Genomic DNA, 15,966 nt, shown 5'->3' on the forward strand with positions numbered 1-15,966 from the left:
TTGTTGCGATGTTTCACTGTGTTGAACATCGTATTGATACCTTTTCTGCTCTGTATAGATTCTTTACTTAATGCAGATGATAGTTGACAGTCGTCACGTGTCGCCATCTACACTTCCTGTGTGTGTGTGTGTGTGTGTGTGTGTGTGTGTGTGTGTGTGTGTGTGTGTGTGTGTGTGTGTGTGTGTGTGTGTGTGTGTGTACAGTGTACCCTGCCACTCGAAAAAAAGGAATAAGGACTGCAGATTTTTACCAACCCATGTGACTCGACCTTTCCTTAACGTTACCCGAGTGTCGAAACAGAGTCATAAAAAAAGTGTGTGTGTGTGTGTGTGTGTGGATATTATGCGGTAAACCCATAAAAAAAAGTTTGTTTTTCTCAGCATCAATATTTTGGGACTTTCCAGATTCATTAACATTTCCTAATTATGTTCATAACAAACTGAACTTGGACGACAACTTGAGCTGCAGGAACGACTTCCATTAAAACACAGATATTTTATGTATTTCATTCAACTAATAAAACATGAGTGACTTGCAGTTTAAAACTATGTGATGTAAAACTAGTTTCAGTATTTTCATTCTAAACAAACGGGTTAAATATGCTGCAGTTGCTCAGATGCGACAGCAGGATATTTATTTTTGAATGAATGTGTTTTTTTGGCTCTGACCTCCCTCTCACTGCACAGAGACAAAATTCCACTGAAGGTTTTTAGTTTGATTTGCTGTGTCTAATGTCACATTCGAGCTGAGGATGTAAACAAACCTGACTTTCTGCTTTAATTGGAGGAAAAATGTAAATGTGGTGAAATCACGGGGAAGCTTTGATGTTGGGGTGAAGATCTGGAGAAAGACCGAATCAAAGGCTGCGGCAGCTGGACCGAGGGGAGCGGTGATGTTTCACGATGTTCATGAGGCTCCGGTACAAACATCTGCACAAAACAAATACTAGACAGGAGGATGAGAAATGTTTCTCAGCAGTGGTTTGTGGTTTGCATCCTTTAAAGTGGATGATGTAGTCCTCATCTTAAAGTGAGACAGCGACAGAAAGGAAGTCACTTCCTGTCTCTGTCTGCTGCACCCGGCTGCCCCCCCTCTCACCTGAACCAGGAGGAGGATCTGATGCTGTGAACGAGTCTGTGCAGAAAACCTGCTGCTGTGTTGTTCAGCTGTGAAACACAAACTCTGGAGAAGCTCTGGAGACGAGTCTCTGGATTTTAACCACAGCTCATGTCTGAAAACAGCTTCACATTCAGGTACAACACAAAATACATCCCAGTCGGGTTTTAGAGTTTATTATTCAATTTAAACACCAACGTATTCTGAATCAGGCAGTAAAACATAATAGGCTGCTGCGCTCGCTATGTTTTATCTTTGTTACTTTATTTCTGAATAGTAAATCTCAGCCAAACACAAACTGTGATTGGTGGATGAGTGTAATGTCAGATTAAGCTGCCAGGAGGCCCCAGAGAGTAAAGGAGCTCCTGGGCCCCTGTTGGTCTCCTGCACTCTGAATCAGGGCTCTGCATCTAGTTTGGAGGGTAATGGGTTAGTTCATGCGTTATGCCACTGAGTGTCCTCACTAAGATAGAAGTACCTGTGTGTGTGTGGTGGGCTCAGCAGGTTCAGGAAGGGCTTTCTACAACAGATGGAAGACAAACACACAAACACACACACACTCACACAAACACACACACACTCATGTGTGTGTAGTGAGCGGCATCACTCACTTCCTGGCTTCTTCATTACAGCGTTTTCATTGTATCATATCACGTCAGACGCTGAAGCTAATTCTTGTTGTTACTACTATTATTGATCTATTGATAGATGAGTCTGCTGTGATTGGCCAGCTGGCCCGCTCCACCAGAAGGAGAGGTCAGCTCTTGTTTTACCTGGCTGTGTTAGGGGGGGGGGGGGGGGTCACTAAGCATCATGCAGCTGTTCCTGGTCTCATCACGATATCGTGTGGAGGAAGAACGATCTGAACTGACATTGACAAAACCACCTTTATAACACGCAGGAGAGAAACCGTGAGAAAACATCAGGCGACAACACAACCAGGTTAAACTTAAAGAACAAATGTTGTGACACGCAGGAGCATCATAAGAAGGCTCTGGGTTTTACACTGCTTGTTGGTTTGACTCAAGAGAATATCCATATATAATGTATTACACCTCAAGTACAACTTCAGACAAAATCTGTAATTTGACTTTATTTAGAATAATTTACCGATAGAAGAATTTTTTGATGTCAAATCAGGACAATGTTCACATTTATTCAGTGCTTTTTAATCTCTGAGGCCTTTTCCACTTCATGTACGAGCTGAAGCTACATCTCAGCAGCTGTGTGTTAAATCATCCTTCTCTGTGCACAGTGCACATTTTAATCCTTAAAGTACCTGAATGTGTGTTTTTCCTCCCAACACTGGGACGCCTGTACCGCTCTCCTCCCTTTTATCTAAATCTATGTTTTATGACCTGCGAGGCCCCTCGGCCGGGTCTCCTGAAGGTCAGTCTTCACTTTTTATGTGAGCCCCGGAACGGTCGGTAAAAAAGGTGAAAGTAGGAAACATTCAGCCGCTAACAAGGAGGCAGTGGAGTGGGTCGGCCTCTCTGAGCAAACAGGGAAATATAAAACGGCCGTCGCTCTGCTGCTTCAGTCTGTTCATGACTCCAGCTTTATGTTTGATAATGGGCTCATATATATATGATTTGATTTGATTTTGGTAGAAATGTATTTCGACTGAAACTGCGCTGGTGTTGATTCTCGTTTCATCATTATTGTTTTCATGTGTGAGTGCGTTTGTCCCGATGATTAACTTTAGGAGCTGATTGCTGAAAATGTAAAGGTCAAAGTCAACAAAAATATGTTCTCACAAACACATTTTACCCAGATATCTCTTCACAATAAAAAGCTGATAATAATCAGAACTTTATTCCTCATCATATTATGCCATTTGAAACAAAACAGAATTTAAGTTACAGGAGATTTGCCTCTGAAAGTAAAAACTAAAAGGTTTTAAATTACAATGGGGATCTTTAATTATAACTATTGTATGGCTGTGTCAGACAGGATTACACAAATTGAAAACCATATGGAATTAAAAACTCCAAAACTAAAACGTATACATCTAATTTCCTTCTTCCATAACTAAAGAATATTAACTTCCCTGAAACCCTTGGTAGAAATCGGGCTGCAGACGAGGACCAGAACAGGAACAGGCTTTGCTTCACCTTTGTTTAAACGTCTGCAGGAGCCGCAGCCGAGGGGAAGGAGGATCACATGTAGAGACAGTACGAGTGTGGAGTCTGTCTGAGTGGACCCACAGGTCAGCTCAGCCTTTCATCATCACTCTGCTGCTGTTACTGTTCAACACCACACTCAGCCGACTTCACCCGTTTCATCTCCGCTCTCTTTTTCCACGGTGACAGCAGTTTCCAGTGAAGAGACTGGCTCCAAGTTGTTAACCCCGAGAGGAAGCTGGCGAGGACAGGGACAGCGTCCAATGTTAGATTTTATTTAGGTTCTTATTTGTACACAGGTCTGGGCGGGTTTTGATTTGACCTGGAGGTGGTCACTGGTGATGGCTCAGGTCTGGTACGGAGATCTGCGGGTCTGTAAACAATGGACCGGTGCAGGACTCCATGATAAGAGCTGTTTGAATTCTCTAAATGATGACGACCTTCAGAGCTTCCTAACTTTTCTCCTTAAGCAAAAACACTTGACCATCTTTTATGGAACTAAAGACAAAAATGCCGTCCCTCCCACAATCCCTTGTGCCAGCAACATGTGATTCAACGCTGGTGTTCAACCAGGGCAGAGACATTTGAATAAACAATCTTCACGCTCTAATGTGCAGAATCACTTCCTCAGACTGTCCATCGCTGCAGCTCCTCTCTTCAGCCTCTGTCTCAAACACTGGGTTTAAGACCCACCTCCTGATAAAGCCCAGTCCGGCTTGTCCCCCCCCCCCCCACAGAGCTGAACCTGCTCATTGCTCGGACATTTAAGTCAAAGCAAGAAACAGGACATTGTTCAACTTTGAAAATCAACAGTAGATGATTTCAGTATCTTTTCCTGGTCCACTAACAGAAACGTGACGAGGTTTGAGATCGGATAAGAATGATTGAATCAGACTCTGGGGTTTCTTCATGATCAGTCCCCTGATCTGCAGCGTGCGGCGCTTCACCTCTTACTCCTCCGCAAACACTGTGTCTATTTTCAGCCTCGGCAGATGCTGATAAAGAGCTGACCTGTGTCAGCGTTGTTGTCTTTGTCGGTGCACAGTTGTCATCAGTGGCTTCCCTGAGTGTGGTGACACCCGGAGGCATATTTAAAATTTCTAATTTGCACCCTTTCCAACGTCTCTTGAGCATGTTTACTGTGTCGCAGCCTGAATTCACACTCCTACACACTCCCTCTCTCGCTCTGTTTCTGTCTCTCTCTCTTTATCTCACACACGTAGGTACGTCTATCTTTGGCATATTACATTCCCTAGCCCCATACACTAACCTTAATGTCCTCACTCCGTAGGCTGTAGGCTCAAATGGTCCTCACAAAGACATCTGTTCACACAAACACTATTTATCAAAGAGGTGAAATGAAATAAATAAAGAGTGCAAACGTCTGTCGCCATGATGTTAAGCAAGTCTTTATGAAACATATTGAATTGAGCTTCCTCTTGAGGAGGGAAACAGGAGAAATGGCTCAGTTCAGATTTAACTTCTAGAACGAGGAGAACGAGGAGAGTTTCATCTTCTGACCAAGGAGCTGCCAAATGATCCCGATCACTTCTACGCCTGTTTCAGGACGTCAGTGGTCCAGTTTGAATCTGCGCTCTGAGACCGAACGTTAAAACTCACTTCTGTGATCAAGTTGATTCTGAACATCTCAAACTATTCTGTGGAACAACGAGCGAATCCAACCTGTTCTGAAAACTTTAATGACGGACGAAAGTTTCTGAGTCGGTGTGTAAACGTAACAAAATACGGACTTGGTGTGCAAAGCCTGAAAACACGTCACATGACCATTCACGTACATTGGTCATGTGGTGTAAACAGGAAGTAGTTTGTTTATTCTGCAGTTAGTTGCTTAGTTACAGAAAATACTCTAAGAATTTTTTTTTCTTGGAGCGACAACGAGGTGGAACTGAACTGACGCGAGGAAGCGATAGTTAATGTTTCCCACCGGGCATTGGGGAAAAATGCTGTTTACAGGTTTTACAACTTTCATGACAACGAAAGTGAACTTGATATTTTGCAGTGTATACAGAACGTATTTCTGCCTGCGCTCCCTGAAGCTGCTGTGAAGTGAATCTGACAGATCGCTGGAGAAAAACCCAGCTACGAGATCCTGCTGTTCGGTCACTGCAGAGGGATGATTGATTCAGGTCGGCCCTCGCCGTCCCCCCGGGGACAATGTCTCAAACCGATCGATACCTCGTTCAGCCGCCTCGTATTCATAAAGACGCTCTGTGCCGCTGCCTGACAAGACTTCACGGGCTGGACTCGATTTGGGTAAAAAGAAAGGATGATGAACAATAAGAAAACAAACCAGCGTGAAAATGAAAGTGAATAAATCAGGCAGGACATGAGTCTGTGTGAACGTGGACGTGAATATAGAAACTTCTCAGCTGAAGATTTTGCCTCAAAATCGTCACCAGATGTTTTAACGTCTGGACGGAGACAAAGTGTTCGACTCACACTGATTTTTATAAATAGCTGTTGATGGATTTTCTGTCGTCGATAATCGACTGATGATTTCAGATCTGTGTGTGTGTGTGTGTGTGTGTGTGTGTGTGTGTGTGTGTGTGTGTGTGTGTGTGTGTGTGTGTGTGTGTGTGTGTCTGTGTGTCTGTGTGTGTGTGTGTGTGTGAGAAGCTGCTCGGTGTCACTAAGCTGCAGCCTCTGCACTTTTCTCCTCCGACCATAAAATCTCCCTCCCTCTTCATCATGTCAGACACTCCGGCTCTTCGTCTTCTTCATCCACTTCTCCTTGTGTCTTATTTCCTTGATTTCTTCTCCTTCCTCCTCTGGTATATTGGTTCCTCTCCTTTTCTCCTTCCAGCCTTCCTCCTTGTCTTGTTGTTTCCTTCTCTCCTCTTCCTCTCCCTCTACTTGTTTACTCTTCCTCTCCACTCTTTTATACTGCTTTTTTATTCCAGTTTTACAGGCAGCCTGTGCCGGTTTGATCTAATGCTGTAAAGCTGCGTCTATACAAGTTTAACTTCTACAAGAAGAGGAGGAGGAGCAGAGAGGGAAAGAAAGGGAGATGAATGCAGGAGGTGAAGGGAGAGATGGGAGAGGAAGAGGAGGAAGATATTATACCAGAGGGGAGAGGAATGATCTTCTACCAAAATAAGTGTCAATATACGATGCAAAATATCACAGCAAGTACAAGTACTTCATGTAGTTACATTACCAGAGGAAAAGTACTTCATGTAGGTAAATAACCTGAGGAAAAGTACTTCATGTAGTTACATTACCAGAGGAAAAAAGTACGAATGAAAATATTTTTAGTTTGTACTTCAATGTACTCGAGGAGTGAAAGAGAAGGATGAGAGGAAGAGAAGAGTGTATGAACGAGGGATGATGGAGGACAGAGAGGCAAATTTGGGGTCTGGGGGGGGGGGGGGGGGCTCTGAGTTTATGGTTTTTAAATGAGCCTGCAGGGGGGGGGGGGGGGGGAGACAGACAACGGATGCGAGGTCGTTCCAGGACACGATGTTAAATACACGCCACAGTAACAGTTTGACTTCAGCTCCCATAAATCCTGCTGCAGCTCCGCCGCACTGCAACTCATCACACACACACACACACACACACACACACACACACACACACACACATGAATCTGCTGTGATGTCTTTAATTTGAAGTGTTTTTTGTTAATATCTCTCACATGAACTCTTTGATTAAAAGACCTCAGAGACGCGGCGGGCGGGGGCGGGGCTTGTGTAACCGCCGGTGTGTTTCGGAGCGAGCAGCTTCGTGAACAGGAAGAGCGGCGTGAGCCACAGGAAGTGGTGTGCCAGAGAGGGACTCCCTCTGATTGGAGGGGGCGAGTGACACTGACACTCCTGCAGAGAGAGAGAGAGAGAGACGCCACCTGTTATGTGTGAGGTTCTCGAACACAGAGTCGTGATCGCCATGGCGTGTTCTCTGTGGGAACCACACGTTCTGAAAATAGCTTCCTCCTTCTGCGTGATGGGTTATATTTTTACTGCTTCATCACCTCCTCACTTACAAAATAAATATGATTCAGACAGAAGATCATGTTTTTCCCACTGATGATCCTGTTAAACCAACATCGTCTCGTGGAAGTGAAAGTTATCGAGGTTAATGACGAGCTCGGCTCCAGAACCGCGTCCAGGGGGTGGAGCCACTGACATCAGAGGCTGTGGGAGGAGCCACAGAGAGTCGAGGCCTCTGTTTACTACCTCCTCACGTTGTGCGCTCGATGATGACATCGTTACGTTACGTTGTGTGCGATGAAAAACGTTTTAATAACATGACTGGAAAAAAATATTCACAGTTTAAATGTATATATATTTAAATGTTTCAAGTTTCTTTGGATGTTTCAAGCTATTTTTATTAATATTTTTATTTGAATAACTGACGGCACCAGGCAGAGACAAGAGAAGCTAGAATTTCATTGCATTGATAACTTGCATTGAAACCTGTATTTAGCAGGAACATTTATACATTTTGAATCATAATTCAAATTGCCGAGTTGACCAGAATATTTGTGATAATAATAACAGGCTAATTTCACAGGCCTCGAGCACTTCCTGTTTGTACTTGTAAGAAAACTCAAAATTCTAGAAAAATTGGTGAAAGTGACAAGTTCTCCTAAATCACAATCTGCTCAGACCAACGGTTTGTTGCATGAGACCCATTGAGACATAAATGCTTTAAAAACATAATGCTTTTCTTTCTCTGCAGCCATCATATAACTATATAAATATATATATACACACAGTATATACAGTATCTCTCTATAGGCCCTCCGCTCCCTCCCTCTCTCTCTGCAGTGTGTAATTTATCACCTCGTTCTGTCAGGGTGTCAGTTTTACAGGCTGAATGAATCCCTCTGCTCTAAAACTGCTGCTGGAGACTGTGTGTGTGTGTCTGTGTGTGTCTGTGTGTCTGTGTGTGTCTGTGTGTGTGTAAAGTTCACGTCTGTCCGACCTGCTGCTCACTCGACCGTCTCATCTGCTCCGTGCTCAGTAATTAAAATCTCCTTGTTTGACAAATGGCAGTAAAGCAGCCGCCTCGTTGTGTCTCGCTCTCGTCGGAGAACGACCTGCGACACAGACGTGGTGGCAGGAAGTATTTCACCTCGACGACGCCTCAGCATCTCCGTCGTGAATCCTTGTTTTCTTTCTTTTCTGCGACACTGTCATCTCGGCGTCCGTCGTCTTTATCGGAGTTTCCTGCAGACTCCAGACTTTGACCTTTGTTTCACCGGAGCTGTTTTCAGACCAGAATCCGTCCCTGAAATGTTCTGGAGGTTCTGCATGTGAGAACACAAATGTCTGAGTCAGTTTCTCTGGACGTTTTCTGGAACTTTTATCTGAAAGACAAACTCCAGAGAATTCATGTCTGAAAACGGCTCATCAGACACTTTTTTTAAGTTTAATTAGTTTTATTCTTTTCATGTTGAGGAGCAGCGAGTGTTTTGTCTTTTTTCAGATGGTGCGCTGCAGCTCTTCTTTGGAGGGGCCAAAATCTGTTGATATATCAGTATCAGCGTGTTTAATTCATATTTTAAGTATTTACTGATATATTGATCAGCATTGTTTTACTTCATAATATCAGTATTGACCCCAAAAGTAGCTCGGGCTCAAATGACATGTCAAATAACATCTGTAACACCGATGTTTGTCTGTACAGTATTTTAATTCAGTACTGGCTGACGGAGCAGGAGCTTGTGAATCAGTCAAAGTCAAACTGGGAAGCGTCTGAATCCTCTGGAGGAGTAAACCCTGCAGTTCGTGCCTCCTCTGGTCCCACAGATGTGAGCGGAGACGTGTGAAGAGTTTCATCTGCCGAACAGCGGCGACTCCTCATCAAAGTTTGATCTGATCTAATATTTTCCTTTGCTCGAGTTCATGAGTCGGTGTTAAAAAGTCTATGTGATCGTTTTCTCTTCAAAGATCGGTTCCTCCTGCTGTGTTTTCCTCCTCCGTTCACTGGCCCCCCTTCTGATCACGTTCAGGGTTGACGGACAGGTCTGTGTGACCTCTGACCTCTCGTCTTTGTCGCCTGTTGAAGAAATCTGCTAAGTTGCTAAGTTTGACCATCGCTGTTTACGACTTGGAGAATTTCGCGTCTTTCTTAAGAGAAACATTATCACAAGCTTCTCCTCCTTCGCCATGTTGGTTGTTGTCAGAAACTCCGGACGCTGCATCGCCCCCTAGTGGATGTATTGCCTAGCAACCATGTAAACGACAGACGAGTAAGTGGGGTTACATTGAGACGGATCTCCTTTCAGCACAAATGAGCATTAAGGTTTTACAAATTGATTTTCAATTCGGAGTTAGTTCACGTAAAACGCGTTCACGTTCGTAAGTCGCCAAAGATGACCACTACATCCAAAATGGCAGACTTCCTGTTTGGTGTGGGCTACGAACCTAAGAGTTTTTTTGTACATGTGAGCACGATGAAAAAGAAGAAAAATAACTGATCAAATCTCATCATATACAGTTTATGTATAAAATAATATTATATATTTATATACAAATCATATGTGAGCTCATGTGTCCGTAGCTTTTTCCTTTTATCTTGAATTCCAGTCTCTGCACTTTATTACAACCACTATGTGCGTCTTCTCCTCATGTGTGTCCGTGTGCGTAGGCGTCCATATGTGCATGTGTGGCCATGTTTGGTGCCATGGGAACAGACATATGGTGATGATCACATGCCAGAAGGTCAGTCCCACCGGGGACAGAGAAACAACGTGGAGGCGAGGGAGACGACCCAGGGCAGATATTTTAGACACTCAGATTTTATTGAGATAAACTCTGTCTGAGCTGCATGAACACGACCGGATCACGTGTGTCTGACAGGTCGAGCTGGACCTCCTCAGGGCCGTCCCCTTTTCCAGGTCATCAGACTTGTCCTTGGTTTGAGATGTGAAACAGTGAAACGGTGAAACAGTGAAACAGTGAAACAGTGAAACGGTGAAACAGTGAAACGGTGAAACAGTGAAACAGTGAAACGTATTCACTCTGCAGAGACGACGATGGTCCATCCTCTCCGTGACCTTTCGTCTAACGCCGACCTGCGGACAGATTACAAACTGTACAAGACAAAGAAACAGCCGATCTACCACGACCTGAGTTCAACTTAATGTTTTTTGTTGATGTCACAGATTTTATTTTGTTTTTCATTCTGTACAACTTCACGTTTACTGCGTTATCATCTCCTGATGATGTGTTTTCATTGTAGGTTCCTGTTAAAGTCTGAATGTCCTTGAGGTGTGTGTGTGTGTGTGTGTGTGTGTGTGTGTGTGTGTGTGTGTGTGTGTGTGTGTGTGTGTGTGTGTGTGTGTGTGTGTGTGTGTGTGTGTGTGTGTGTGTGTGTGTGTGTGTGTGTGTGTGTGTGTCCAGTAAAATATGACACCAGCAGCAGAGGTAAAGGGTTCTTGGATTTAGGAACAATAATTCGTTTTGCTGCAATGCCACTGCAATGCAACACCCTTTGTCTTGTTCTGTGTGTGAACAGATATTTGAGGGGGACAGGGACGGACGGTCGTCTCGTCTCCTGTCAGACGAGAAATTATGGAAAGAAGTAAAAGGACAGAAGGAAGCTGAGCAGCTGACTCTGATCACTTTGTCTCATTTTAACCTTTGCTGTTTTTGCCCAATAGTGTAATTAGAACTGACATTAATAAATTCTGAGCGTGTGTGCGTTGGCAGCTCCAGCGCTCACCTCACCTGACCTCCACCAAGTCGCTGGTTTTATGACGTCCTCTGATTCACGTCCTGCTCGTTTCCCTCGCCACTGTCGAGTGAAACGATAAATCTGTCATCTGAGCAGCGAGCACCAGATACTCTAAGAGACCAGCTGGTGATGGCGGTTTAGCATTTAGCAGCTAAACGAAGCAGATATCTAACTTTTCAGGAGGTGGTGGAGACCAAACACAGAGATAAAAGAGAGGGAACACAGCCACCACTCTTAATGAAATCAGTTTGTCGTTCATGTCGTTCATTTTGTAAAGTGGTGATAAGGACAAAAAACAGAAATGCAGTAAGACTGGAAATGTAAAATACCATTTTGTGTCCAGCACATGCAAGTTAGCATGTTCATCTTCATAACTTTGATTTCTGCTTTTTATGTTTTTCTCTTTTTGTCTGTTTCTAATTCGTCTGACTAATGTCTCTCTCACGTCTTTCTAGCTCCATGGACCAATCATCATGAGACTCCCCCTGCTCCTCCCCCTCCGACAGTCCCAGCTCCTTCCTGGGCTCTGTCGCTGCTGTCTGGCAGCGCTCTCGTCCAATGGCAGTGCTGCATCGTCGCGCAGATACCTCAGCACAGACCCTGGCCCCGCCCCCCAGCCTGTGATTGGCCAGGACTCGGTGGAGGTGTCGGGCCAGTCCCACCCCCGTGATGACTTCACCAATGTGACACCAAAGATCTTGGCCAAGGTCGGCCGCAACCTCCACAACCAACCCCATCATCCCCTGTGGCTGATCAAGGAGCGAATCAAAGCTCACTTCTACAGGTGGGCGGGGCGGTTCTTTAAACTGTTGCTTAGCAACAACCAAACTTCGTTTTTTTGTTTTTATTTTCAACACAAAACTTGAAAATAGAAACAAAACCGATGAGACAGGCGAGGGGACGAGGCCTCGGGAGAACAACATGAATATAGTAAAAAGAAGAAAAGAATATGACAGTGACAGAAAAGAGGAAAGCAAATATATTTTCAATAATTAAAAGAAAAGAGATCAAATGAGCAAATAACAATTCATTAGACTTCTAAAATATTGATATAATAATCTAAGAACCAGATGTTATCATATTAATTATTAATTAATGATATATTCTTTAAAATATTTATCGTTTGTAAGAAACATGGTGTTAAACATTAAGTTAAATTCAGTTATTTTATGTATAAAGAATTTTCCAACTCAAATATTGAAATGAACACAGTTCAGACTTTTAATAAATGGACAGAAGATTCATCAACATGTCAACAAACAAACAAGAGTTTTTAATATCTGCAGATTATAGATTTTTAAATCTTTGTTATTGATGCAACATTTATCAGGTAAAAGCCGTGAGTTTTGGTTTCGTTGTTTTTTGGAAGATTTTCCAGACTGAGTATCATCAGCCATTTTCTCGATGATGATTAGATCATCACGGACATTGATGGTTCCCAGAGGATGAACCCTCTGTGATGATCCCTGACTTCTGATCTTTGGCAGCGCGGCGTGTGAATCGGCTGCTGTTACATTTCCTCATATTCTTTATTCTTCTGAGACTCGGAGCACAAACTGCTGACGGAGTCTCTGCAGCCTCGATGTGTCTTCAGGGACAGTCGAGTGTAGAAGTTTGCTGCACTGCACACGGCAGTGAAATATCCTCGGGCTGCAGTCACACTCCACACGCACTGTAAAACACAACACAGCAGTGAGAGCTGCGTCAAGAGCTCATCGGACAGTTTGACGAACTCAAACCATCACTTGGTTTTATCGTGTTGTTGGTAAAAGTCTTTACGAACGTTCTTCATTCCATTTGTTGTTGTTCACGTTTTCCTCTTCGTTCTTGTGTCCCTGTTTCTTTCCTCCCTCCTCAGTTCCTACATCGGTCGCTGGGGCAACCCGCTGTTCTCAGTCCATGACAACCTGAGCCCGGTGGTTACCGTGGAGCAGAACTTTGACAGGTCAGCAGATTAGGTGATTGATTGATGTGGTGTAACAGCTTAAAACAAGGTTTTTGATTGGTTCTTTTGTGATTTGATGACAGCTTGCTGATCCCGCCCAGCCACCCCAGCAGGAAACGAGGTGACAACTACTACCTGAACAGGTGAGCGACAAGTTGACTACAAATCGAACTCACCAGCACAAGATGGCAGTGTTCGTATCCGCCATCTTGTTTTTGTTTAAGAAATTTAAACATCGATGTATATGATTTATCTCAAAGGACAATAGCAGCTATTATGTTATTTATATATATATATGTGTGTGTGTGTGTGTGTGTGTGTGTGTGTGTGTGTTGTTGAGTAGAAAAATGATGCTTCGCGCTCACACCTCCGCCCACCAGAGGGAGCTGGTGAAGTCTGGTCTTGATGCGTTCCTATTGGCTGGAGACGTGTACAGACGTGACGAGATCGATGTCAGTCATTATCCCGTCTTCCACCAGATGGAGGGAGTCCGACTCTTCTCCAACCACGAGGTGCGACCAGTGTGTTTGAAAACTGTTAATTTTGTTCAGTCCAAACTTTTCTCAGTTCATGTTGAGGATTTTAAAAAGAAAACTTTATGTGAAAGCTTTATTAATGTCACGGGACGCAGCTTTTCCTCAGGAACTGTTTTAGTCTTGAATATGCGAAGCTAACTTTCGTCGTGTTTGTGAGTTTTGCGTATCGTGAGGTTCTGATGTGTCCCGGGTCTCCAGCTGTTCTCTAAGGTGCAGAACGGCGAGGAGCTGTCTCTGCTGGAGCGCGGCAGCAGGCGGACGCCGCAGAAACAGGAAACGCACACGCTGGAGGCCGTGAAGCTGGTGGAGTTCGACCTGAAACAAACGCTGACGCGACTCGTCACTCACCTGTTTGGAGAAGGTGAGACCTCAGACCGACCTGCAGGGGGAGACAGAGGACGCACTTTCATTTCACTGAGATTCTCTACGTTTACTCCTCCATCATTTCCTCATCCTCCTTCCTCCTCCACCCACTACAACTACTTCTTCTTCTATCTTCACTTCTTCCTCTGTTTCCTCACCATCCTTCTGTCCTTATTATCGTCCCCGTCCTCATCCTCTCCTTTCTCCTCCTCCTCTCAGATGTGGACATCAGGTGGGTCGACTGTTACTTTCCCTTCACTCATCCCTCCTTTGAGATGGAGGTGCGTTTCCAGGGTGACTGGTTGGAGGTTCTGGGCTGTGGAGTGATGGAGCAGGAGCTGCTGAACTCTGGTCAGGACACACACACAAACACGCACGCACACACACACACACACACACACACACACACACACACACACACACACACACACACACACACACACACACACAGGCCTGGGTATAAACAGGCAGTTCAGGAATTGATTTGTCCAACAGGGTGCTTAGTTCACTTCAGCCACTCAGGACGTCTGAGCCTGTCACGCAAGATTTGAACTTCTGATTTTCACACACACACACACACACACACACACACACTCACTTCTACAAGCTAACAGTGTTTTAAACAAACATTTTAAATATTAGTCCTCTCTCTGTTTGTCGGTGTCTCTCACTCCTCTCTCTCCTGTCAGTGTGTTAAGTGGCTCGCTCGCTGCTCTGCCCTTGAACAAAGCTGTAACGCTGCGCTCCACTTCACCGCTGCTTGTTCCAATCAATAATACATGCTTTGAGACGCAGAGAGTGGCCAGATCACACCCCCACCCTCCGCGTGTGTGTGTGTGTGCGTGTGTGCGTGTGTGCGTGTGTGCGTGCGTGCGTGCGTGCGTGTGTGTGTGTGTGTGTGTGTGTGTGTGTGTGTGCGTGTGCGTGTGTGTAAGAACTCGTAAGAAAACGTCTGCTTGTGTTGACACTTTCAGACGAGTGTGTGTTGTGGATCATTCCGTAGTTTTCTGTGTTCACAACAATGTTTGTTTTGTAATTGTTGTTATGTTCACTCAACATAGATGTTTTCAGACATGAACTGTGTAAAATGTTGTCTGGACATGTTGTGTAGTTAGTGTTTGTGAAGCAGCAGCAGGTTGTCGGGTCCGACTCGTTCACACCAACAGGAACATGTGGGGACATCCAGGCGAGGGGCGAACCGTCTAATATTTAAGGATAAATAATGTTTAAATAAAGCATTTCTATTTTCAGGAGTCAAATTGAATATCTCAAGGTCAGGTTTTGTCATCATGTTCTCACAAATGGCTGAATGAAATCAAATCAGAGGCTGTTCCAAGCTTCAGTTTAGTTAAAACCTTATTTGTGTCATGTTGTGTTGCTGTAATATTAGTTATATTGATTGAAGATTGTGTTGAGCAGCACAGGGTGAGATGGGAGTTATCAATCACTCTGAGTTGTTTTAACATCCCTGTAAAATCAATATTAGCAAATAGAAATGAGTTTAACTGTTTTAAATGCAGTTCTGACCTTTTAAACAGAGTCGAGTCAGTTCTGTCTGCAGAGTGTGGATCTGCTGTACAGCTGCTCTGACGACCCCTCACTTCAGTTCCACACTCTGATGACCTGTGTGTGGTTTGACCTCTGAGGGGGGGGACAGCAGACATCCTGCAGGTGCAGTTTTCAGCCCCGCCACAGGAGGGAGCTGCAGGTCAGATCAGATGAAGATTGGCTGGTTACATTGATGCTGAGGTCCAGGCAGAGGAAGTAGAAACTCTATCAAAGTCACACACACCAGTGGAGCCTGTTTTTAGGAGTCTTGAGATACACACACATGACCTCACAGGTACACACACATGACCTCACAGGTACACACACATGACCTCACAGGTACACACACATGACCTCACAGGTACACACACATGACCTCACCACATCATGACCTTCTTTCTTCTTCTCTCTCCCAGCAGTTGTTGCTGAACACACATTGTCACTCTGCACGTCATCTACAATACACTCCACAGTGTGTGTGTGTGTGTGTGTGTGTGTGTGTGTGTGTTGTTGATTAACATATACACATGTACACACACACTCGGATGTCAACACACACTTCTTTGTTGTCCTTTCGTTCTTCTTCTCTGTATTTGCTCACTCTTTTGACTGCAGGAGTCAAGTTTGTCA

At 44.4% G+C, this 15,966-nt stretch overlaps 1 protein-coding gene across 7 annotated transcripts in view; it reads left to right on the forward strand.

The window, feature by feature from the left end:
• The window catches only part of fars2 (phenylalanyl-tRNA synthetase 2, mitochondrial), a 91,130-nt gene that overhangs the window by 3,205 nt on the left and 71,959 nt on the right, over positions 1 to 15,966 (forward strand). For all 7 annotated transcript variants that reach the window (XM_034572083.1, XM_034572087.1, XM_034572088.1 and 4 more), the window contains 6 exons: positions 11,400 to 11,728; positions 12,803 to 12,889; positions 12,973 to 13,032; positions 13,233 to 13,401; positions 13,624 to 13,786; positions 14,008 to 14,139. In XM_034572083.1, coding sequence (XP_034427974.1) covers positions 11,418 to 11,728; positions 12,803 to 12,889; positions 12,973 to 13,032; positions 13,233 to 13,401; positions 13,624 to 13,786; positions 14,008 to 14,139 — 922 coding nt within the window. In that variant the 5' untranslated portion in view covers positions 11,400 to 11,417. The remainder of the gene's footprint in view (positions 1 to 11,399; positions 11,729 to 12,802; positions 12,890 to 12,972; positions 13,033 to 13,232; positions 13,402 to 13,623; positions 13,787 to 14,007; positions 14,140 to 15,966) is intronic.

This window comes from Hippoglossus hippoglossus, chromosome 20 (genome assembly GCF_009819705.1).
Source record: "Hippoglossus hippoglossus isolate fHipHip1 chromosome 20, fHipHip1.pri, whole genome shotgun sequence".
NCBI classification, from domain to species: domain Eukaryota; kingdom Metazoa; phylum Chordata; class Actinopteri; order Pleuronectiformes; family Pleuronectidae; genus Hippoglossus; species Hippoglossus hippoglossus.